Genomic DNA, 23,621 nt, shown 5'->3' on the forward strand with positions numbered 1-23,621 from the left:
GCCAGCAGCTATTTGATCACTGGTGAAGACGGTCCAAAATGGTTCTCCTTCCCGGTACTACCTAGCCGGGATGGTGCTTCTCTTTTGGCGGAGCTACTCAGAGGCTAGCTTGTCATGGTACTGACAGTTAGCCCTATTGTGTGAGCTATGAGATTTGTGGGGTTTTTCCTCTTGAGAACTACTCCATATATTTTATCACCCGTTTCCACTACAAGACATGTAGTCTTTCTCGTAGTCATATTAAAAACAACCCATACAGGACTCGCCGTTTTCTCCCAACGTTTGTTGTCGTAATTTTGCAGCTAGCATGGCGTGCAGGAGCGCTAAACAAGAGACAATGTGACGGACCATGCGGTGCCGGTGTTCTGCCCGCTAATGTAAAACTTCTAGTGAAAAAAATCCATTTATAAATAAACTGACAAACACGAAAACGAAGGGCATCCTATCTATAGTTTCAGAACGTTTTAGTTAGTTTTCTAAACATGTAATAGTTACAGTTAGTTATCGTTTTTTCTTTTAATTTTCGTTTATTTCTGTTAACGAAAATGGTTTTTCAATATCAGTTTGCTTTTTCTTTCGTTTTCGGTAACGATTATAATCTTGCTACAGAGGACCCTTTAATACTTTATATATGAATTACATAAAAATGCACTCCTTTATAAGCGGCAGCGTAAATATTACATCTTAATAAAGTATTAAAGTATTATGTTGCCACTCATAGGAGCATCTTAAGCTTTGTGCAGGGCGTGGTGAATGAAATATCAGTACTAATTATTGTATAACGTTACTTTAACGTCATACTTTTGGTGCATGCTTGTATAAAAAAATTGTGATCAATTAATTATGAAGTGAATAGATACTTAAAGCAAGGTGGTGTGAAAAACAGATTAGGCAATATTTTGTTGTTTATGCCCTACATTCGCAATGGAGTTCAACGACACTTATAATAATAAAAATAATATTACATTCTAAAAGCCCTATTATTTCAGGTTTACCCTACCCAGTATTCAAATGTTGAGTGAATCAAGTTGTTATCTTTTCCCCAGTCTGACTGTGGTTAGTGACATCATACGAAAACTCTTCCTTATTCAAGCCATAGCTCCACTCTGTAGATGAAGAGCAGTGACGTTTCTGGTTTGCTGTGCGTACTTCTCTTCTGACTTTTGTAACGTTTCTTCTGACTTTTGTAACATTTTTCTTTAAGATTTTTGGGGTACTGTGGAACTGTTTGCTGGGGCTATATTCCTGTTAGTGTTGGTGGGATAAAAAAAATAAATATCTGGAAATTTGGGCAAGATGACACTGTTACAATTCAAAGATGCTTTCTGGGTAAGTGAACTGGTGCTCACTGTAAATTTTTGTGACTTATAAAGTGTTCATAAAGCTTTACTATTTATTGATGAGATGTTTTGGCAACGACCGTCCACACATGTATCTTTATTGACATTCATCAGATTGTGTAACTGAGTGTAAATGATACTATTTATAAGGGGACTTAAATTTCTTAAAACACATATGTGATGTGTTCAGAGTACACTATCTGCAAGCAGTTTGTGGTTTTTGTAACCTAACCCTACATATCCTCTGATGTTCCTTATTAATTTCAACAAATTAAACCCTCATGAATATGAAATCCTTTGTTACTTTCATAGAACTAATATTGAAAATGTGAAGTACAGTAATGCTTCGGTGTTACTGGCTGATGAGAATGGGGACACTTCGCTGACCCCATTGGAAAAATGAAACTGAACTTATGTTGCGGTGCTGTTGTGGTGAACTGATGTCATGCTATAGACAGTTGTGTTCTCTCTGAGTTCAAAAATCTGAATTTAAACGAATGACATGTTTCAGTTGTCAGGGCAGCGATCTCCAGTGTAACACAGTGAGCTTCTTGGTTCATTTGCATCATGTGTCCCGCTTCAGGAACATGCTCAAATCGCTGAACCGTCATAAAAAAAGCACTTTTAAAACCTCCGATTTAAAACATGGACAGCAATAGCCTTGCAAAAGCAGACAATCATCATCATGTGTGGTGATATTCAAATATCACATGGCAAAAACGATTGTCTAGTCCCAGTTTGAATAGTTTGTCTGTTGGCTCGCTGCAGGATGAGAAACCTCATGTCACACGTCAAGTACAGAAAATAAACTTGTGATATAGAACAAACTATACGTATCCAGTGCTAATCATGTTGCCTGTTGCATTTGGGGACATGCTGTGGCTCTTGAAGCTGGACGTGAATTTCCTACTGAGGGAAAGGTGCTTTTACGTTTACATGATCCACAGGTGGCTATAGAAAATGGTTTCTCTTTTGGCACTAGGGCACAGAATTCACCAGCAACGCTGGCTATGAAACACTCACTCAGAGACTTTTTGAAGGACGGCGAGCTTGCAAGGACATGGAGGAACTTTTGAAAATGAGGTGATGACTCATTCTTTCTTATGACTTGCCAAAAAAAATGTCTGTACCCACTGGGCAGTCGTCAAAGACGTCTTGTCCTTATCCTAGGTCAGTGGCAGAAGAAAAATATGGGAAGGAGTTGATTACCATTGCACGTAAGGCTGGAGGTCAGAGTGAAGTTGGGTAGGTGTTCACAGAGTCAGTTGTAGTTGCCATAAATATGCCCATTGTTCATTTAGCTTATTTGAAATTTAGGCCTGATAATATGCAAATAGAATATTTAGGGGAGCTATACCTGTTTATATAAGAAATGCCTTTTCATCTTCTTCCTAAAGAACTTTAAAAGCATCATTTGATCAACTGAAAGCACGTGAGTGATATAATTATATTTCTTGTGAGGGTGTTCAGCTCTGCTTTTTTTCTTGAGAAAGTTTCTTCATGGTCATTAATACTAGATTGTCATTCTTATCAGAAATTGAGAACATTGGGAATTTGCACATTCACCTCTCTGGGATGCTGAAGGAAGAGGCCAAGCGCATGGAGCTTTTCAGAGAGCGGCAGAAAGAGCAGCGGAAAAAGGTACTTGTACAGTTAGCGTGCTGTCCAAGACCGAGACTCAACCACACTGTTGCACCTAAACCTGCTTTGCATTCGGGGGTGTTGTTTCAGAATAGTGAAGAGACATGTCTATTTTCAGCCTTGTGAGCCCATGGATTTTTTTTTTATCTTCCCCTGTAGTTCCTGTAACAAAATTTGTTTTTGTGTGTGTTAGTGTGCTAACATTCATTTAAAATAAAAGAAAATCCGTAATTCTTCTGATTATCTGTGCTCCTTTAAAGAAGAATATGTTACTTCTGGTTTACTAATTACTAATACATTTAGATTTCTAAAACTACATTTTTTGTGGCAGTTTGAAGGAATTATGGAAAAAGTTCAGAAGTCCAAAGTTTCTCTCTACAAGAAAACCATGGAGGTGAGTCATGTGTGTCTTGACTGTGCTCAAGCGCCTGTCACGAACTTGTCCTGAAACAAGGCTTATTTGCTTTGTGCTTCCAATGGGCCCTGTGTTTTACATGCAAGGACACATTGCCTTAAACTTTGGTTGCTATGAGTTGAAGGAAATGCTAGTTTGAGATGTGACAGTGAGGGAACAAGAGAGCAGCAACACAGGAAAAGGAAGTAGCACCGAAGAGTGATTTAAATCGTGGTGCACAATTTCCATGCAGCACTAAAAATGTGCATGTGTTCGGATGGTGGGGGGTAGCTCTTCAAAACTCTTCGTTCAGGAAGTCACACTTCTCTGCTTGACTAATACATCTGAAACACAAGCATACTCACAAACAGACACACTGTGTTTCACAATTACAGGCTTCCCTATTTCACATATATTGTAATTTCCCCAAACTAGGCTTGTGTAGTGTATCATTCCTAAGCAAATTATGTTTGTTGGTTAATATTTCTTATTACAGATAGATATAGAACCTTATATTTTGCATGCTAAGCCACCTTCATAAGATGTAGAACACAATTATAGAGCTTGCATATAAATATTCATTAGCATATATCTACATAGCCTTGCCCTATCAGATGGAACAAAGCTGCTGTATTTTGCATAAGCGAGTCTTAAGCTGTGCTATTCTAAAAGAACCATCTACTTATCATTGCTTATGTACGAAACAGCAACAGAGTCCCTACACAGCTGTTTTTCAATGTGTCTGACAGCTGTGAATCGAAACCAGGGACTTGTGTGTCTCTGTTAGCACCTACACTGTTTCTTCTTTACAGTCCAAAAGGTCCTACGAGCAGAGGTGCCGTGAAGCGGATGACGCAGAGCAGACCGCTGAGAAGATCCACAATTCTTCAGCGACCGCCCCCAAGCAGGCCGAGAAGGTCAAGCACATTCACCCACAGCCTCAGCTACAATGCCTGTTTCTCTAGGGCGTGGCCGGAAGGTCAGGAATCATGACCTTGAGCGTCTGCGGCTCAGGTCTCTCTTGCAGCCGTTCGGCATATTTCAAATGAAAGAGATAATCTTGCTTTTTTATGTTAACAAACTTTGCATCACATCCGACTTTGTCATATCCTGTGTAAAGAAGAGGTCATTATAGACTGCTGTTATAGATCTGTTATGATGAAATGCTAAGCTTCGTTTTAAAGTTAAATGGTTAGATAAAATCACACAAACATTAATAATAAACAGTAAGAGTGTTTCTGCAGCTCTAAACATTATCCTTTTTTTCCCAGTCCAGTTTGCATTTGTTGTTGACACTGTATGCAAACGTGTAGTAACGTTTCGCATAACAGGGCTTTCATAATAATGCCCTTTTCTCCTTTCACAGATACAAGCCAAAGCCAAGCAGTGCAGGGAGGCTGCAGGAGAAGCAGGTAAGAACTCGGCTGTGGTTCATAGTCCATCCAGACCGTGATACTATCCTGAATCACTGCTACTACACAAGACAAATCTGAAAGAACGTCGTCTTAATTAATAACAGTAGCAAGCAACGTAACAATATAACAACACATCAAGCAGGATGTTGTGTAGTTATGAAAAAAAAATTATGATTAGCCATTTTGCCAGACTATGAATTCTTGATTGTTCTTGGAAATGAACTTTAATTTGTACATGACCTCTTTTGTTCAGAGAAACAGTACATGTCCAACATCGATCAGCTGGACAAGGTTCGACAGGAATGGGAGACTACCCATGAGAGCACATGTGAGGTACAGTCAGAGCAGCTCCACAGTTGCATTCAGCCGTCAGCAAACACCTTTTAGAACAGCCAGTACTGTTTCGCAGAAATGCTCACAAGTCATTTTTTGCGAGTCCAAGTCAAGTCTCAAGTCTTTGGTCTCAAGTCCAAGTCAAGTCTCAAATAGCAGTCGCAAATCACTTTATAGTTGTAATGGTCTGAAAAAGCCAGTTTTGGTCCTCTGCAGTTTTAACGGTTAAAAAGAAATATTTAAATAGCGACGAATCTAGCGCTAGGACCATGCAGAAAACGACCGCTCCGGTAACACTTTACGTTCGTAAAAATGAATTTTCCATGAAGCAAAGCTGGCGACTTCGTGGCTGCATCCATGTAAACACACGTACGATTTGTAATTCACAGGTTTGAAAACTCTTCTCGCCCCTACTGTGCAATTTGGTTAGGAATACAGCCGAGCTAAACTATCAAGTTGAAAGTCATCATAGTTTGCTTACCCATTTTGACCCAGTTCCCAACCCAACTTTAAGAATAGATTAACGGCGATAATTTTTATATCGCCCGATAAGAGTATCAAATTAACGAACGCCGTTAACGCCGTTAATGGCCCACCACTAATATATATATATATATACACTACCGTTCAAAAATTTGGGGTCACTTAGAAATGTTCTTATTTTTAAAAGAAAAGCAGTTTTTTTTCAATTTAGCTAACATTAAATGCATCAAAAATATACTCTATACCAGGCGTACTCAACTAAATTTGTCCGCGGTCCAATTTTGGCAGATACCTGTGACCTGAGGTCCGGGGGGGGGGGGGGGGGGGGGTTGTGGTGTTTTGTCCGAAACGATATGTGGTAGAAACACCCCTCAAAACAGTGGAATGAACATTTACCTGACCAATTTTAATGTTGCTATGTGTTTCAGGTTTGAAAAGTGCTGGAATTTAGGTTAAAGTACTTTAAAATGCTTGAAATTGTAACTACTTGGTTTCACAACAAATCTGTCTGACTGAATAGTTCTCTTGTATTAGGTTAACAAATACGAGCCTCTTGTAATTCCAGGACGAAACATGAGAACGTGAAGACGTGAAGATTGGGCGTTTTTAAAATAAACAATCATTAAATAATGTGATAAAAAGCGAATTATTTCCAGTATATGTATAAATATTTAACTTAATTATGTTTAACATGCTGGGAAATATTGAAATGGACCTTGAAAGTGACGTACAAGTGCTTGAACTCCACCTTATAAAGGTGTATGAACCCTGAAAACGTGACTTTGTTCATTGCGCTGAAGTGCGGCGCGCGCGAAGTTACAAAATTCGGGAGGTGCACGACCTCGCGAACCGACAGCGCGCGAGGCACTCGCGCACACGCGGAGCCTCAGCGATTATGTTATTTTCGCCGCGCTGACCCTCGTACACTCGTGACGGGGGGGGGGGGGGGGGGGGGGGGGGGCAAACGTACGTTGTAGAGCGGGGTGGCAAACGTACACTCGTGACGGAGTGTTTTTTCAATAGCCCTGAAATAAATGTTACGGTTTTGTTTTGGTCCGTATCCAGTTAATCAGGAATGAGATTGGGTCCGGACAGGACTGCGTTCGGGTCCGGATCCGGACCGCGGTCCGCCAGTTGAGTACCCCTGCTCTATACATTATTAATGTGGTAAATGACTATTCTAGCTGTAAACGTCTGGTTTTTAATGCAATATCTACATAGATGTATGGAGACCCATTTCCAACAACCATCACTCCAGTGTTCTAATGGTACATTGTGTTTGCTAACCTGTGTAAGGAGGCTATTGGATATTTAGAAAACCCTTGAAAACCCTTGTGCAAGTAGGTTAGCACAGCTGAAAACAGTTTTGCTGATTAGAGAAGCTATAAAACTGACCTTCCTTTAAGCTAGTTGAGAATCTGGAGCATTACAATTGTTGGTTCGATTAAACTCACAAAATGGCCAGAAAAAGACAACTTTCAATTGAAACTCGAAAGTCTATTCTTGTTCTGAGAAATGAAGGCTATTCCATGTGAGACATTGCCAAGAAACTGAAGATTTCCTACAATGGTGTGTACTAGGGTTGTCCCGATTCGATATTTGGATCAGATCGGCTGCTGATATTAGCAAAAAATGCGTATCGGTATCGGATCGGCAGGCACGAGAAAATGCCGATCCAGACTCCCGCGTTTTCCAGCGCACCCATTTAGATAATCCATTCCAGTTTTTGCTGTGGTTTTGACAGTGAGAGTAAAATCCGGTCCGTATTTTCCAGCACACCTTCAGCACACGAGCATAGCGTCTGCCCCAATTTAGCTCCGTGGCATCTCGGACCGCCGTGTAAATTTGAAGTTATCGGTAAAAATGTCAGTTGTGTGGGATTATTTTACCTTAAAGGATGACAAAGACGAAGAGGTAGAGTGCAACATATGCCACAGTAAAGTCAAGCGTGGTGGTAAAGCTGTAAGAACTTTTAATACCACCAATCTAATCAAGCATTTAGCGAAATACCACCATAAACAACATGACGAGTTTCTAAAGAAAACCGAAGACAAAAAGAAAGGTCCTACACAACTAACACTGGCAGAAACGTTTGAATTGAAGGGAGTGTATAGATGGGGATGGAGCAGCAAAGTGTGGAGTAGAAGGCATTCCAACTGATGGATGTTAATGTTAATAGACTATTTTCCACTCAGGTTGTGTGTTTTGCTTTTTTAATATAATTTACAATATTATTTGCACTTGTGGCTTTTTAATCCTTGGTTTACTGATGCTATTTCTGTTTGTTATTTAATATTTTGTCTATTTTGAGTTTATTAATTGCTAAATAAACAGGTCAGTTTCTCCTTACCAACCATTGTGTATTATTCAAACACACCTAATTCAGCTGGCTACTTGTTATCAAGAGTAAAACGCTTTTCAACATGAGTTTGACAACAAAGTAAGTTGGCTAAATAACTTTAAACTTTAATACATGCTCGGATAGGCCGGTATCGGTATTGGCCGATATCGGTATCGGAAGTGCAAATAAATATCGGTATCGGATCGGAAGTTCAAAAAGCTGGATCGGGACATCCCTAGTGTGTACTACTCCCTTCAGAGGAGAGCACAGACAGGCTCTAACCAGAGTAGAAGGAGAAGTGGAAGGCCCCGCTGCACAACTGAGCAAGAAGACAAGTACATTAGAGTCTCAGGTTTGAGAAATCAACGCCTCACAGGTCCTCAACTGGCAGCTTCATTAAATAGTACCCGCAAAACGCCAGTGTCAACATCTACAGTGAAGAGGCGACTCCGGGATGCTGGCCTTCAGGGCAGAGTGGCAAAGAAAAAGCCATATCTGAGACTGGCTAATAAAAGAAAAAGATTAATATGGGCAAAAGAACACAGACATTGGACAGAGGAAGATTCGAAAAAAGTGTTATGGACAGACGAATCAAAGTTTGAGGTGTTTGGATCACACAGACAGACATTTGTGAGATGCAGAACAACTGAAAAGATGCTGGATGAGTGCCTGACACCATCTGTCAAACATGGTGGAGGTAATGTGATGGTCTGGGGTTGCTTTGGTGCTGGTAAAGTGGGAGATTTGTACAAGGTAAAAGGGATTTTGAATAAGTAAGGCTATCACTCCATTTTGTAACACCATGCCATACCCTGTGGACAGCGCTTGATTGGAGCCAATTTCATCCTGCAACAGGACAATGACCCAAAGCACACCTCCAAATTATGCACAAACTATTTAGAGAAGAAGCAGGCAGCTGGTGTTTTATCGGTAATGGAGTGGCCAGCGCAGTCACCAGATCTCAACCCCATTGAGCTGTTGTGGGAGCATCTTGACCGTATGGTACGAAAAAAGTGCCCATCAACCCAATCAAACTTGTGGGAGTGGCTTCTGGAAGCATGGGTTGAAATTTCTCCAGATTACCTCAGCAAATTAACAGCTAGAATGCCAAAGGTCTGCAATGCTGTAATTGCTGCTAAGGGAGCATTCTTTGATGAAAGCAAAGTTTAAAGTAGAAAATTATTTCAAATAAAAAAAAAACATTATTTCTACCTTGTCAATGTCTGGACTATATTTCTATTCATTTTGCAACTCATTTGATAAATAAAAGTATGAGATTTCAGGGCAAAACACAAAATTGTCTAGGTGACCCCAAACTTTTGAACGGTAGTGTGTATATATATATATGAGAGGTCTGCATATAAGAAAATAGCAACCAAATTAGTGATTATAAAATAAAAATTAAAAACAGAATTCAAATTTTACAATAATAATGATTCTGACATAAAAAGCCCTGCAGCAACAACTTTTTGTCTCCTAATGAACTGGATCAAATACAATCTATTTGAACTTCAAGGTGTCTTTCAGTGTCCCAACACAGGGAAAATGTTTATGCAACTTAACGAATTCAGAGGTGTCAATTCCAGGTTCAGAAAGTAAAAGTCCTCACCGGGATTTTGCTCAGGCTTCCTGGATTGTGTTGATTGCACTAATTAGTAGGGGTGGGTATCACCACTGATTTCCCATTTCGATTCGATTTCGATTCACAAGGACCCGATTCAATTCGATTTTCGATTCAATTCGATCCGATTCAATATCGATACTTGTAGGGATACATTTCAGTTACAATAAAAAGTGTAGTTTCAATGTGAAATGTTGTAATGATACAAGGAACACTCAAACTTTATTAAAATGTATTAAGATATTAGTGTTTATACTGTGAAAAACAGTTACTTTCTTTTTTTAATATCAATTAATGCACACTCTTCCACATAGCTCCTTTACCAGAAAAGGCATTGAAAGTGGTTTTGAACAGCCTTTTAAAGTGCAAATTAAGTTTTTTTTTTTTTTTGCATGTAACAAAAACATTTATGAACATAGTTCTGAATATTGTAAACATTAAGGTCCAAAAACTAAGATTTATTCATGACTGCTTTTTGACATCTTGGAGATTGTCAAATTTTTCTGCAAGAAAAGGAGCTGATCAACATGTTGAGGAGTGAGACAGCTCCTTTTTGCAGTAACAATATTGCCAACTGTTGAGAAAACTTCACAGCTTTATTCTTGACGCGTCACGAGCGGTGTGAAGGTCCGCGCGTTGAAAACGACGTAATCGCGGTGGCTCCGCTCGTGCCCTGTCGCTTCACGAGGTCGTGTACCTCTCGTACCTTCGCGCGAGCCGCACTTCAGCGCAATGAACAAAGTCATGTTTGCAGGGTTCATACACATTTATAAGGTGGAATTCAAGCACTTTGGTTATTTTTTTTGGCACGGGGAGAACTTGTAGATAGTTTAATCGCAAATGCCTTCTCTAGTGGAGTTTGTTTGGGTTCTGGCGTTTTTTGAATATCAGGATGGTGTCGCGTTAAATGATTTCTCAGATTTGTGGTATTCCCACAATATTTCACCTCCATGTTGCACAGTTTACACACGGCTGTGCTTTTATCCAACTTTTTATCCAACTTTTATCCAAATTTAGTATTATATCGCGATCTGTCGATCGCCGGTGGTTGGCGCCAGAGCGAACTAGTAACTCATTGAATCATAGATGTGGATCAGAGATAAATAAACTAGAATTTTTTTTTAGAGTGAGATATCGGAAGTGTGGCGCGAGAGCGTGTGAAAACGGTCAAATGCGTGTGTCTCACGCTCAATGCGTGAGAGTTGGCAACCCTGCATACATCTACAGGGTTGCCAACTTTTCAAGATCGCTTGGAGTGAGATTTGAACCTGGAGGGGGTGGCGGTGTAAAATGGACACAAATTAAGTATTATGTCGCGATAGATCGCTCGCGAACTAGTAACTCATTGAATCATAGATGTGTATCAGAGGTACATTTTTTTTACTCTTGCTGCAGCCATGCTTAACTGATCACCCCAGCCAAGTGGCGGTGCTCGAGAAAAAAAGGATGATCTCGCGAGATAAAACGCGAGATGTTAAAACGCATATGCTGGGAAAATTGGCTAATTCTAAAGATCGATCTCAGGTTTCATAAATCGATATCTAATCATTCAAATGAAGATCGATTTGAATCGAAAGATCGATTTTTTAAACACACCCCTACTAATTAGAAAATCTAGCAAGCTTGAGCAAAATCCTGGTGAGGACTTACTTTCTGAACCTGGAATTGACACCTCTGAACGCATTACATTTTTAAAAGATTAAGAAGGACAGGGTACTTGCACTCTTTACTGGTGCACTGGTGGCAAGTCAATACCAAGCTAACTGGGTAAACATTAGGCTGTTATAAGTAACACACTAACTATGATGCTAAGTTAGCTTGTAGAAGATGCTAATAACCCATCAGGCAGTGACTTACCTTTCCGGGTGGGTTTTCATGTGGCGAATAAAATTAGATGTGGTGGAACCAGCGTCCTGTATTTTTATGCCGCACACGCTGCAGTTTGCGTAGTTTGCGGAGGGTGGAACAGAAGCGAGCGTCCTCACCAGCGCCGCCAGGATCGCGATGGTTTGCGGCGCGCATATTTGTGTCACGTAAATCTTGGTTTATACTTGACGCGTCGCGAGGGTCCGCGCGCCGAAAATGTTACGTCACCGGGAGGTGAAAAGCATATTTGAAGAGACTGTCAAATGAAACAAAAGAACATTACAAATTAAAGATTGTTCACGAGTCTCAAATCACGAGTCCAAGTCGAGTTGGAAGTCTTTTGAATGCAAGTCTAAGTCGAGTCTGAAGTCACTGCATATGCTACTTAAGTGCGACTCGAGTACATTTACATTTAAGGCATTTAGCAGACTCTCTTATCCAGAGCGACTTACAAAAGTGCTTTGCATCTGAACACAGAATTCATCCTAGGTAATAGTACGGATAGGCCAGAATTCAAGATACCATTGAGTCAGACTACTACTAAACTACAGGAGTCAATTTCATTACCTAGTGTTTTGCAAGTTAGACGTTTGCCAAGAAGCACAATTAACCATAGACAGACATACAATAAGAACAACGGCAAGTGGTACCAGCTGAGTTAGTGTTCTGGTAAGAACTCAACAAACAGGTGGGTCTTCAGTCTACGCTTGAAGATAGCAATAGACTCTGCAGTCCTAGCAGCTAATGGAAGATTGTTCCACCATCTTGGAGCCAGGATGGAGAATAGTCTGGAGCTTTGTCTTCCATGAGACTTTAAACATGGAGTTTTGAGTCGAGCCAAGCTTGAGGTTCTAAGTGTTCACTCTACGAGTACGAGTCCCAAACTCGAGTCCCCATCTCTGCTGTTTAGCCTCATTAAACCACAAATACCACCACCCTCTTTTTGTTTCTAGGTCCCTCTTTTTTTCAAACGCAATAAATATTTGGCCTATCTGAGCATGTTGATATGGTTTTAATGGCAAAACCGCCATTTACTGAACATTGTACATTGTAGCCTTATTTGGTGAACTACCTCGTGTGACTTTTCAGTGTTCTTTAAAAATAAATCTCTCATCGCATAAGTAATGCTTGGAGTGCACAGAGCCCATAAAGGCCAACAGGCAAATTCTGATTGGTCCCATGGAGCTGAACAAAGCCCATATTCTGCAAAGCTTTGTATTTTCCAGTTCATCTGATTGGCTAATTATCAGCTTATTCATGACAGGTGAGTATTTTAAGACAAAAATCTGAGATTGGGTAGAGTGTTACATCCCCAGGAAGAGCGCTGTTGCAGATTTGAAGGGTGCAGTTTACACTGTCATACTAGTATAAAACCAGAACTGTGTGAATCTGCTGTCTTTTGCAGGTCTTTCAACAGCAGGAGTGTGATCGCGTTAGCATTCTGAGAAATGCCATATGGGTCCACTGTAACCACTTCTCAGTGCAGTGTGTCAAAGACGATGAGGTACAATCCCTGTTTTAGATCTCTGAAACCAGCACACCATATCAAGCAAATGTAAACATACAAGTTTATGTTTACATGTAAGTAAATATAGTTATCTTTGTCGTTTTCAGTGTTACGAGGAAGTCCGGGCAGTTCTGGAAGGATGTAATATCACAACAGACATCAACAGCTTCATTGAGATGAAAAGGCTTGGAAGTTCTCCACCTGGTCAGTGTCTCTGCGTTGACCTCTGCTTTCAGCCAGTCTACTGCAATACACAGCCCTGACTCCTCAGCTCTGTTTCACCTTCCAACATGTCTGAGTTGGGCAAATGCTATACATTGAATCATGTTCCCCCTAGCCCCCATCACGTTTGAATACTACTACAACCGAGGACAGTCCGGAGAGAGCAACGGCAACGCCCGCTTTGGAGGAGCGGTGATGAAGAGGTATGTAGTCCACTCACAAACTGACGAGACGCTTTTAGTTTCGTATGAACTTTCATATGCAAGTGAACTCTCCTCACATGGGTTTCATTAGACTCATGCGCATCTATATTTAAATTATATAGCCTATTTTGTGGGGTTGGTTTGCAGGTTTACAAGTCTCTTGCAAGGCAACTGCGCCAGTGGTTCGAAAAACACAAGTGACTGTTCCACGCCATTAGCTCCTTCTGCAGGTATGTTGGACATGAACATTATTTTGATAGCGAATGGTAATGTTAGAATATGAAGGGCGCCGTTTTTATTGGGGCTTACATGTTGGGACTGCATTTGCTGCATATGATATTAATATTTTTATTAAAGAGTGGAAGAGGTTGGTGGAATAGATGTAGGTGTTAATAGCAGAGGACAGGTTAGTGGTCGTATACACCGGCTGTGGTGCACCGCGCTGGCTCTTTGATCTGAGGGACGGGAAGTGTGTTCGCCCTCTGTACCATGTAGGGCCTTGGGGTGGAAATGGTGCCATCAGCCTTTGTTATATTTAGAACTGTGTGTGGGGAAAAAACAAACAAAAACCACAAGACAAGGACACAATCATTTTATCTGCTAGGATTGTATTCACGTACCTGATTCTGACTGCTAATTTCTGTTAAAAATAAAATGAAAGGGAAAATACAAATACATGAAAATAAAAAGGAAATAGTACCAGCACAGCGACTGTGAAACATGGTTTTATTCAGTTAAACCTGACAAATTAAACTTCAGATGTAGCAGTTATTTGTAGCCACCAGTGGGTGCTGTCGGTCCACCATGAAGTTTTAACAACTCCTGCTGTGTACAGGATTCCAATATATTTCCATGTATTACAGTATAGTTAAGTGTAATTAACTTCATTTATGCCCCCTTTTGTGTCTAATTTATAACAGAACCAGATGGACTGTATGCCTCCATTCCTGTGATCCCAAATAAAGCGGACAGTCAGGGGGAGCAGTACCAGGCTCTGTATGACTACACAGCTCAGGTGGGTTGTACTGTTTGTCACTTTTGATAAGACTGAGGGTTGAAACACTATAGATCAAACCTACTCAAAGCTCAGTCAACTATATATACCCCATAAACATACTGAAAAAATCACCATTGTAATCCAAGAGTGACTACTGCAGGGCACCGATGTAGTTTCTGTCAATGACACGTGACCGAAGTGGCAGTTCTAGCAGCTTTGCTGAGATGAGTTTTAGGGAACGTGAGCAGAATTGTCTGGGTGGTGTGTGTCTGTGCAGTGTGGCGATGAGCTGTCTATCTCTGCGGGTGAGGTGGTGCGGGTGGTGGAGCAGGGAGAGGACGGTTGGTGGACGGTGCAGAAGGACGGAGGGGGCGGCCTGGTTCCTGGCTCCTACCTGACCCCCACCAAGACATGAGACAAACTCATGGTCCTGAATAGAGCTTGGATTCTTAGTGTGGATCACCCTTGAATATTATTACTAATGAGGATCAGCATATAAATAAATCTTTATTTTATCCTAGACTCCTATAGCAAGATCCTTTAATGAAACAGTTGTTTGTAAAGAGATAATCATACTTATATTTCGAGACATTCGTTATATTTATTTCCTGACCTAAAGAATGTATTTAAAATCAATAAAAATTATATGCAAATGCATCAGATGGGTCTTTACCCATGTGTCCTATAGACAGCACAGCTGAGTTAGTGTCATAAATTACAATAATATTCACAAACGTCATGCATATTCACTATTCTAACAGTGTAAATGACTGGAAATCAAGTGATGAGGTTGGTGAGGTCATTTTGTTAAGTCTGGTTTGTATGTCACTGAAGAGGAAGACCCACCCCACACTACAGTTATGGGGCGCTGCAATGCAGGAACACAATGACTATGTAGTGTATATAGCACCATGGCCGCATAGTAATCGACTCCAGTGCATTAATGGGGTCTGTTTGTAATACCATGTTAAAATAAAATTATTTATAAAGAAGTAGGTGGCATTATTGGTCTCTTTTATACACAAGTACTCTGTATTGTATACTCCACAAAACATTTCATTTACTTACCTTATACCTACAGGATAGCATGTCATGTTTAAATCTTGTCAGGAATTTGGCACAAGCATTGTAACCTAGTTGATTACACCTTGTCTACTAACATTAGCAGACACAAAAAATGTCCAAAGCAGTGCAGAGGTTATGGGTACTTTCTGCAGAATTCAGAGAGAAGCACTTGAGCCACTCTCTCTTTACAGGCTGGTCTGGTATTATGGGGCTTGTTTTTAGATCACAACCTGGTTCTGTCTCTTACAGTAGATTACAATATGCAACCCACTGAAAGACTGAAATCTACAAACACACACACAGGCTCCAATTTTAGTTTTCACGTTCAACAGTGCACTGCCATCCTTTTATAATAGCCAAATACCATGAGGCCTTAAGTTAGTCAGGTGTGAAGGACAATGGCTCTAGATCAAATGTCATGGAACTCTACATAGTTAGAGGACTCGGGTATGGCAGCTTCGACCCCCCACCCCCCCCCCCTGCCCTGGGAAAGGCATGACCTTTAACCTGGTTCTATGAAGCTCAGTGCACCAGTGCCTCACAAAAGACTACAACAATCAAAGTGGCTCTGTCTAGCTGCGAGACCCAAAGACCCAGAGAGACCATGTCCAGGGGAGAGGTGGGCTCCAACCCTCCGCCCGTGAAGATGGCTGAAGGAGACAAATGGAAGCCAACGATTACAAACACAGACCATCTTAACACATCTGGAAGAGGTCCTGTGAATTCCTAATGAAAGCATGTCAGCCCTCACGTATGATCCAGAGTACTGAGAGCTTAATTTTACAATAGGGGAGAAGCATGATTTTGTGGAAAAACACACCAATGGCTCTTTCTGATGTCAAAATTACATGTTTAATTTGTTAATTTCCCCCTTAATCTATTTACATTCCTTTCACGTGTTAATGTAGTACTACGTCGCTACATAATTCTCAAACCAACTCGCCAGAACACTAAACTCGAAACGCTAAGCATGGCAGGAGAGAGAAGGGAGGGTGGTGAAATCTAGTACGTTAGGTAATGCATGATGGAGAGTCCACAAACCAATCTGATTTTGTGTCACGAGAGGACTGAAATTACAGATCCTACTCCAGTTTAGTGTGTGATGAGTCTGAGACCACAGTTCTGAGTAATTCAGTGGAAGCCTTCAGCCCATCTGAAGAGGGTTGAGGAGGGTTTCTGATGACGGGCTGCATCATAGCTGAGACTGCGCTAACAGGGCTAGCCTCTTACACATAAGAGTATCACTGCCCATTTATACACAAGCACGAGCTCAATGATACTTGGTAATAAAATATTCCATAGCCATACACATAGTGCAAACTAACACATAAGGAAAGCAGAAATTCCACATTCTCCTGTCCGTACAGTAATGCCGTCTTTCACGCGAGATGAAACGTTCTATCTTACATATGATGGAAGAGATGCGTGGTCTTCTCATTAAGGAACAACAAAAAAAAGTTGTTTGATCGCTATTTCTCTATTTGGAGAAAAAGAAATACATTTAAAATAAAATTTGTACAGAAGCACATAAATAAATTAAAAATCTATTAATTTAGCTTCCCCCATCACCAGGGCACAGAGGGCACAACCCTGCATAAGTTATAGAGCTGAAAGAGTATGATAAGATCAGTGTGCCATCACACACTGACAGAACCCTGAGCCCTGCATGTGTGTGTGTGTGCGCGTGTGAGACTGAGTGTGTGTGTACATGAGTGTGTGAGTGTGTGTTCTCTTAGAAGTTCCTCTTCACGCATATGTCCCTCCACTTATCAGAAGCTCATATGCTGGGTCCCGGCCTCTTCGGCACAGCACGACACATGCACACAGCATCCCGAGCATCTAGATGGAAAACAAGAGGGAAAAGCTGTATTGTACTGCTGAGGGCCCGAGTGACACAGCCCTACGGAAATTAAAGACACCACAGTGACTCCACAATGCTCGGTCAGCATGACAGCAGGGAATCATGGTAGGAAAAAGCTCAGAGAAAATACGTCCCGATAATGACGCAAACGCACAAAACAGCAGTGTAAATTACTTCCCCCAGAGATGGGGCAGTTAGCAACTTCTGTAAATAACCAGTCAAGTTGGTCCTTTCCACAGAGCTTTTATATTGTAAAAATATTGTCCTTCTGAAAGGTTTGTGAAATATAGCCTAAATACATATAAAAACTATGATTAGTATTAGTTAAATAGATTTAGCCATGTCCAAATCGTGGCTAAAAAAAGGTTCTATTTGATGATTATGGGACTCAGTGAAGACTGACAACAAGCTGAATTACTTAAACTTGTATAGTGCAACCTAACCCCACTGGCACGTTAATCCCTTCTAATTTCTTAGTGCATTAATAATTTAGAATTGACAGGATTGGTTTACATGGAATGAAACATAACCTCTGGAATAAATGAACATTTTTACCAAACTCATTTGAGGGTGTGTGTGAATGTTACAGCTCATATATGCCTCTGGGCTACAGTAGACACCTTAAACACCTTTCTGATCTACTCATTTCAACTGGCTGTGAAAACTGCTTTTTCAAAAAAAAAATCCTTATTCATTGGCATATAACTTTTTTTTAAACTGTAATGCAAATAGTTACTTTCCCTGGTAACGAGTTAGTTTTATTATAGAGTAATTCAGTTACTAACACAGTTAATTTTTTGAACATGTAGTGAGTAACTATAACTAATAACTTTTTTAAAGTAATGTTCCCAACACTGCAAGTGAGTGAGCATGCATGCATTCATCTATTCATCTGGCTCTCTGTCTGCCGCAATCAACATCTCACCTGAATTGCAGCAAATGTCAGCGCAGCCCAAATGACGTACATCATGATCTCCTTCAGTTTCTTCACAACCAGAGCTTCGCATCCCTGATGAATGCAGAAATAAAAAAAATAAAAAAAACAATTTCTCCAACACATCTGGCTTATAATGAACCATTTTTGCGTTCTTGAACAAGCCGACACACCCGTACCTCGGGGTAGAGGTCTCCTGGGCGGGTGAGGGAGCCCGTGCAGTTGCTTGCAGTGGGTTTGCAGCAGCTCAGTGGGACGCTGTTGTTCCGAGACTCATTAAACCAACGCGTGTTCCTCCAGTCCGAGAAGTCTGTGATTCCACAGCAATGGAGCTTAAAAGCAAAGCAAATAAAATGCTCGTTATGATATGAAGGTTTAATGACTGACGTTCCTAACAGTACACAGACAAATAAATAATTTAAAAAATTTAAACATAGCACCGCAAGTCATGCGCGAAGAAATTAAGTAGTAAAACACACGAGCGCAGTCTCACCTGCCTCTGCACATAGTCAATAGCACGACTGGGGGCGTCTGTGTTCGTGCCATTGTATTCATTGTACACCTTCTGGATCGAATGATTGACCTCGTCTTCCACCTAGGAAATCATTATATTACGCATTACAACATTTTTTTACATCACTGAGGAACTGCAGTTTTGAATGTGCAGTTATAATCTCTTTGGTATACAGCAAGAATGGATTAACAAGGAGAGTACCAACAAAATGAATTAGGCATGTGATGAATAACAGGCCTGTTGAGACATTCAGAGAGCATGGTGACTCCACCTTCAGGAAATGTTGACTCGCTTCTGAGCCCAACTCACCTTTGCTCTGTAAATATAGCCGAGAACCACCACAACCACCTCAGTGACAAACACCAGCATAAGGATGATGACAAACTGGAAGGAAAGGAAACAGGAAACGGTTTCAGCAACATCCTGTTAGCACAGCTACAGCCAGGCTGTTCAGGAACAAGGAAGTTCAGGAACAGAGGGTATGGCTGGGGGTGTGGTCAGGGTCAGGTATGGCTGGGGGTGTGGTCAGGGTCAGGTATGGCTGTGGGTGTGGTCAGGGTCAGGTATGACTGGGGGTATGGTCAGGGTCAGGTATGACTGGGGGTGTGGTCAGGGTCCGGTTACTCACCGCGCCCAACCCGCAGCGGCTCTCCCGGATCGTGGCGCAACAGCCGATCAGGCCGATGATGAAGAGGAGCGCGCCGACTGCGATGATGACAACGGCGGGGATCAAAGTGTAAACGTCCTCGAAGAAGTGGTCATAGTCATCGTACGTGATGAACACGTAGGCGCCCACGTAGCACAGGATCCCAGCAGCAGCCTGTGGAGAGATGGCATGTGAGCCCTGCACTGAAGCATAGTGTATTTTAGGGCTAAACGTTTACGGTCACTCCGTCTCCCAATTAAATCTTAAAACTAAATAATAAATAAATAGAAACTGGGTTGAAAAACTGCTGAGTTTCAGTTATTTCACCTTTTCTCAGGGGTACTGAGTAACAAGCATGGTACACCTTGATTTATGCACAAAGCCAAGAGTGCGTCCTCAACGCCCTGCTGCCATCAGAAAGTACTAAAATCCTTTTCCACAATGCACATGAGACTTGTCCGTTCTACGTCAATATAACCAGGAAACAAAAATTAGCGGAGTCAAATGAAATGAATCTATATTTTTGTTTGTGACACGCATCGTCACACAGTGGCTTTACAAATGTTTAGGTCCAGATCCCTAATAAGCAAGCGGCAAGGAAAAGGTCCCACGGCACACTCAGCTTTCGCCAAAGAACCAAGACACAGAACCATGGTGTTCCATTGTTCATCCTCAGCAATATCAAGCGATCACCAGGTATCTCACTTTTCCATCCTCGAGTTAGTTGCCTTTTATTGCCAACTGAGATGGCAGGATCTCTCTTGTGGATCGTCTAGATCAGCTAGGGCCTGAGAATCTGATGCATCTCAAAATACATGAGCGAGAAATGCAAACAAAAAAATTGCATCCTGCACACGTAGGTAGACCATGTATGCATGCACAAAGGCATAGCTAGGTAAACTTTTCCCCCTCCTACTGTAGATGTGCAGACATTTTTCACTACAGGAAATGTACAAACAAGTTTTTCATAATGCTAGCCAGTTACTGCTAATTGTATTGTGTTTATCAAGGATTAATGGAATAAAGAGACGACTTGTTTAGACAAAAAAAAAAAAAAGTTGGAAATACAAATATGTCGCTTAAAAGATTCACAAATAAATGCATTCGAATTATAGTGCGATTTATTTCGCCTTAGGTTATTTAGAATATGTAAAGACAAATTACTTATGTAAACAGTTATATAACATTGGGTTGCAAATATTGCATACCATATTCTCCAAGTAAAACGTACCTATTAAATAACCTCACACAATTACACCTTTAACAGTCTGTAAAAATAAGGTTTTAATGGCTGGCTGGCTAACTTGGTCGCTCTGTGGTAAACAAAAGCAGCTGAACGACGTTAGCTCGCTTAGCTACCTACTGTAACTTAGCTACCTACTGTAACTTAGTTTGCTAGCTAACAAGCAAGCTATGCTAGCAAAGTTTGGACAACAGCCGACGGTTCGCTGCGTCCATGGACATTTCCCCAGCGTGTCAATGTTAATTAAAATAAACAACAACCGTGTATCTCGTCAACTGTTGTTCCTGTCATGTTTTAAATAAGCTGTCTAGCTAGTCGTCCATGTTTTACCGGTCCCTGCTCATATTCGCTCAGGGAAAAACTGCTGCGTAGATGCTAGCGAGCTAGCCAGGTTAGCTAACTACCAAATTGACGCATTCAAATATTTTTAGACTTCAGTTCACCTTACCCAAAAAATGAGGTTGAGGAAGACCAGCACGGTCTTTGAAGAAGTAATACCACACTGACCCATTGTGAAATTCTGAAACACAATTATATGACTGTAGTCAATAATCTAACTGCTGTAGACTATAAAATGGCCGGCGGTGCCCTGGCGTCCATGCCCTGGTGCTGCTGCGTCTGATCCGGTCCTGCCGGGCGGTACCGGAGCAGGAGCCGGCTGGCTGAGGTCACAAGACACGTCGAGCTTGGTACTTGATCTGGACATTTACTTTATCTGGCTAACATAATCGTTCTTGCTAAAATAAGTACACAAATATATGTCAAGCAATATATTTAATGTGTATAACAAACAGGCGATAACTAAATATGAATGAAAATAAATAAATCAACGACCCAAAAACTAATAATCCACAAATACAAGAAGGTAAGCCTGTAAACTAAAATCATACATTATAATGTTCCTGGATGACCCATTTATACTTTATTAATACATCCATAACCAGGACACATTAAACCTTAAGGAAATGTCATTTTTTAAAGAAGAAATACGTATTTGGATCATTATGTAGAAATACCTAATGAAACAAGACCAAAATATAATTTCCAACATTTAAGGAGTCTGTATTCAGTCTCAGTGTGATTGTCAGTGTAGCTGTTTCCCATGGCAATGAGTTTGATGAAATGATACCAAGCTGAAGTCCATAGTTCCTGTACACCATTAGTGACTGCTGTATTGCTGAATGATCAATAGTAATGAGCTGTGGTTTCACGAGTGGCAGGAGCGGGTCCTCCATGTGATGTGGGGTGCCTATAGGTGAGGGTTCAATACAGGTGTCGCCACAGACCGCTAGAGGTTCTCTGGTTCTACCAGGCTATGATGTTCTCTTATCAAGCAGGATGTGGATCACCTGCATGAGGCAGTGCAGGTGGAGATGGAGGAGAAGCATGCCATGGAACTGATGGAGGACCTTCTCACCATGCAAACGTGCTGATGTGGCACTGTCTCTGGCGCACGCACGGATGGAGCTGCTGGTGGACTTCTGGGACATGAAGGATACAATGGCAGACCCTCATCAGATGGTTAAAGTGTTGCACGAGAACGTTTTTAAAATTCAGACTTCTGCACATTTATACACAGCCTTGGATGGTCAGTGTAAACCACACCACAGCGTGTAGCCACACGATATGCTGGCTATTTGCAGTGTTAAATAAGTGTAAAATAAGTAGCTGGCTCTGTCTTTTATTAGACATGTTTAACACGTAATGGTTTTAGCATGTAGCGTGGTTTACAAGAGCGTTGCCTGGTGCACCTGCCTGATGGGCAGTGGCGCCCCCTGGTGTCTGCAGTGGAATGGGTGCAGTGTCTGTGCGCCATATGGTTGCCTTCAGCCTGGTCCTGCCTTTCCTACCCCTACAGCTCCAGTCTGCCCCCACCACCTACTGCCCCATCCTGACTCATCCCTACTGCCCCAGTAGTGGCTTGCTCACTGGGGGCTAGGACTCGGCACTTGTAAAGCTGCTTTGTGACAACAACTGTTGTAAAAAGCGCTATATAAATAAAATTTGATTGATTGATTGATTGATTGATGGTAGGAACAGGTTAAGAAGGAACTTCTATCATAGTAAATCATGTTGTATACAATCTAGTATGTGCGTTATGTTAATTATATCAGATTGTTTTATACAATATCCATATTATATTCTCTATGTCTTAGCTATTCTGTCGATTTTATCAATATTAAATTATATTTAACGTGTTTACTTTATAATTGAAGGGGTGGGAGGGTGGAGAAAAGAGTGATATTAGAGTGATGGGACTGACTGGAGTAACTAACCAGTCCAAATCTGGAAAGTCCCTACACCTAAATTACCACAGGTCTCCTCTGTTACTCTGTTCAACCACCGCTGTGTTCTTGACTACAGATGGCTATGCAAATTATGTGTACACATGCATGTGATTGGTTAAATATTACTATAAAACTGACCTACCACTGAAGAGTAGCATAGCCTCTGCTATACTAATATAATAATACAATAAGTGCAGTCTACAATAATGCAGAATTCATTGATGTCAAGGAATCCTTATAGCACAGATGCAATATAAGGGCTTACAGTTTAAAGCCCAACCTAGTTTTCATTTTTAGTTTTAAACGTCATTTTTTCTGTAAATATTATGATTAATTATCATTTCCTTGGCTCGAGCGTGCAGTTTTCCAAACATGCTGTGCAGTTTGGGGACACAGAGTGAGCTGAACAAACGTACATTATAGCTGTGTGGTCTTTTAGTAGTATAAGCACGTTGTGGACATGTTGCAAAAACCGCAATGGCCATGCAAATACGGGTCAAATAATGCTTTTATGCCCATTTCTGATGACGGTCCCTAAAAGCTTTACGGTCACTAGAGGGCGTTAAGTGGACACTCACAACATCTAAGCGCTAAAAAACACGCTCAACCCCTTTTGTAAATGTTCTTTCACAGGTGTGAGGAGCTGCAAGCTGCATCGCTTCTCCCCATGTCTTCGCATGTGTTTTCACCTCGTGGAAATAGAACAG

At 41.1% G+C, this 23,621-nt stretch overlaps 2 protein-coding genes across 2 annotated transcripts; one reads left to right on the forward strand and one right to left on the reverse strand.

Moving 5' to 3' along the window:
* The first annotated feature begins 1,094 nt into the window (after positions 1–1,094).
* Positions 1,095–16,906, forward strand: pstpip1a (proline-serine-threonine phosphatase interacting protein 1a). Its single transcript, XM_076986038.1, has 15 exons — positions 1,095–1,329; positions 2,323–2,423; positions 2,511–2,585; positions 2,738–2,772; positions 2,875–2,981; positions 3,313–3,375; positions 4,188–4,292; positions 4,742–4,787; positions 5,044–5,123; positions 12,840–12,938; positions 13,049–13,145; positions 13,279–13,366; positions 13,514–13,596; positions 14,287–14,381; positions 14,641–16,906. The coding sequence occupies exons 1-15, from the start codon at positions 1,297–1,299 to the stop codon at positions 14,776–14,778; spliced, it is 1,245 nt and encodes a 414-aa protein (XP_076842153.1). The 5' UTR covers positions 1,095–1,296; the 3' UTR covers positions 14,779–16,906.
* Positions 16,659–21,273, reverse strand: tspan3a (tetraspanin 3a). The gene is made up of 7 exons (XM_076986039.1): positions 21,075–21,273; positions 19,366–19,557; positions 19,047–19,121; positions 18,717–18,818; positions 18,403–18,555; positions 18,215–18,298; positions 16,659–17,267 (listed from the first exon to the last, which is right to left on the reverse strand). The coding sequence occupies exons 1-7, from the start codon at positions 21,135–21,137 to the stop codon at positions 17,175–17,177; spliced, it is 762 nt and encodes a 253-aa protein (XP_076842154.1). The 5' UTR covers positions 21,138–21,273; the 3' UTR covers positions 16,659–17,174.
* Between the last annotated feature and the right edge of the window lie 2,348 nt (positions 21,274–23,621).

This window comes from Brachyhypopomus gauderio, chromosome 2 (genome assembly GCF_052324685.1).
Source record: "Brachyhypopomus gauderio isolate BG-103 chromosome 2, BGAUD_0.2, whole genome shotgun sequence".
NCBI classification, from domain to species: Eukaryota; Metazoa; Chordata; class Actinopteri; order Gymnotiformes; family Hypopomidae; genus Brachyhypopomus; species Brachyhypopomus gauderio.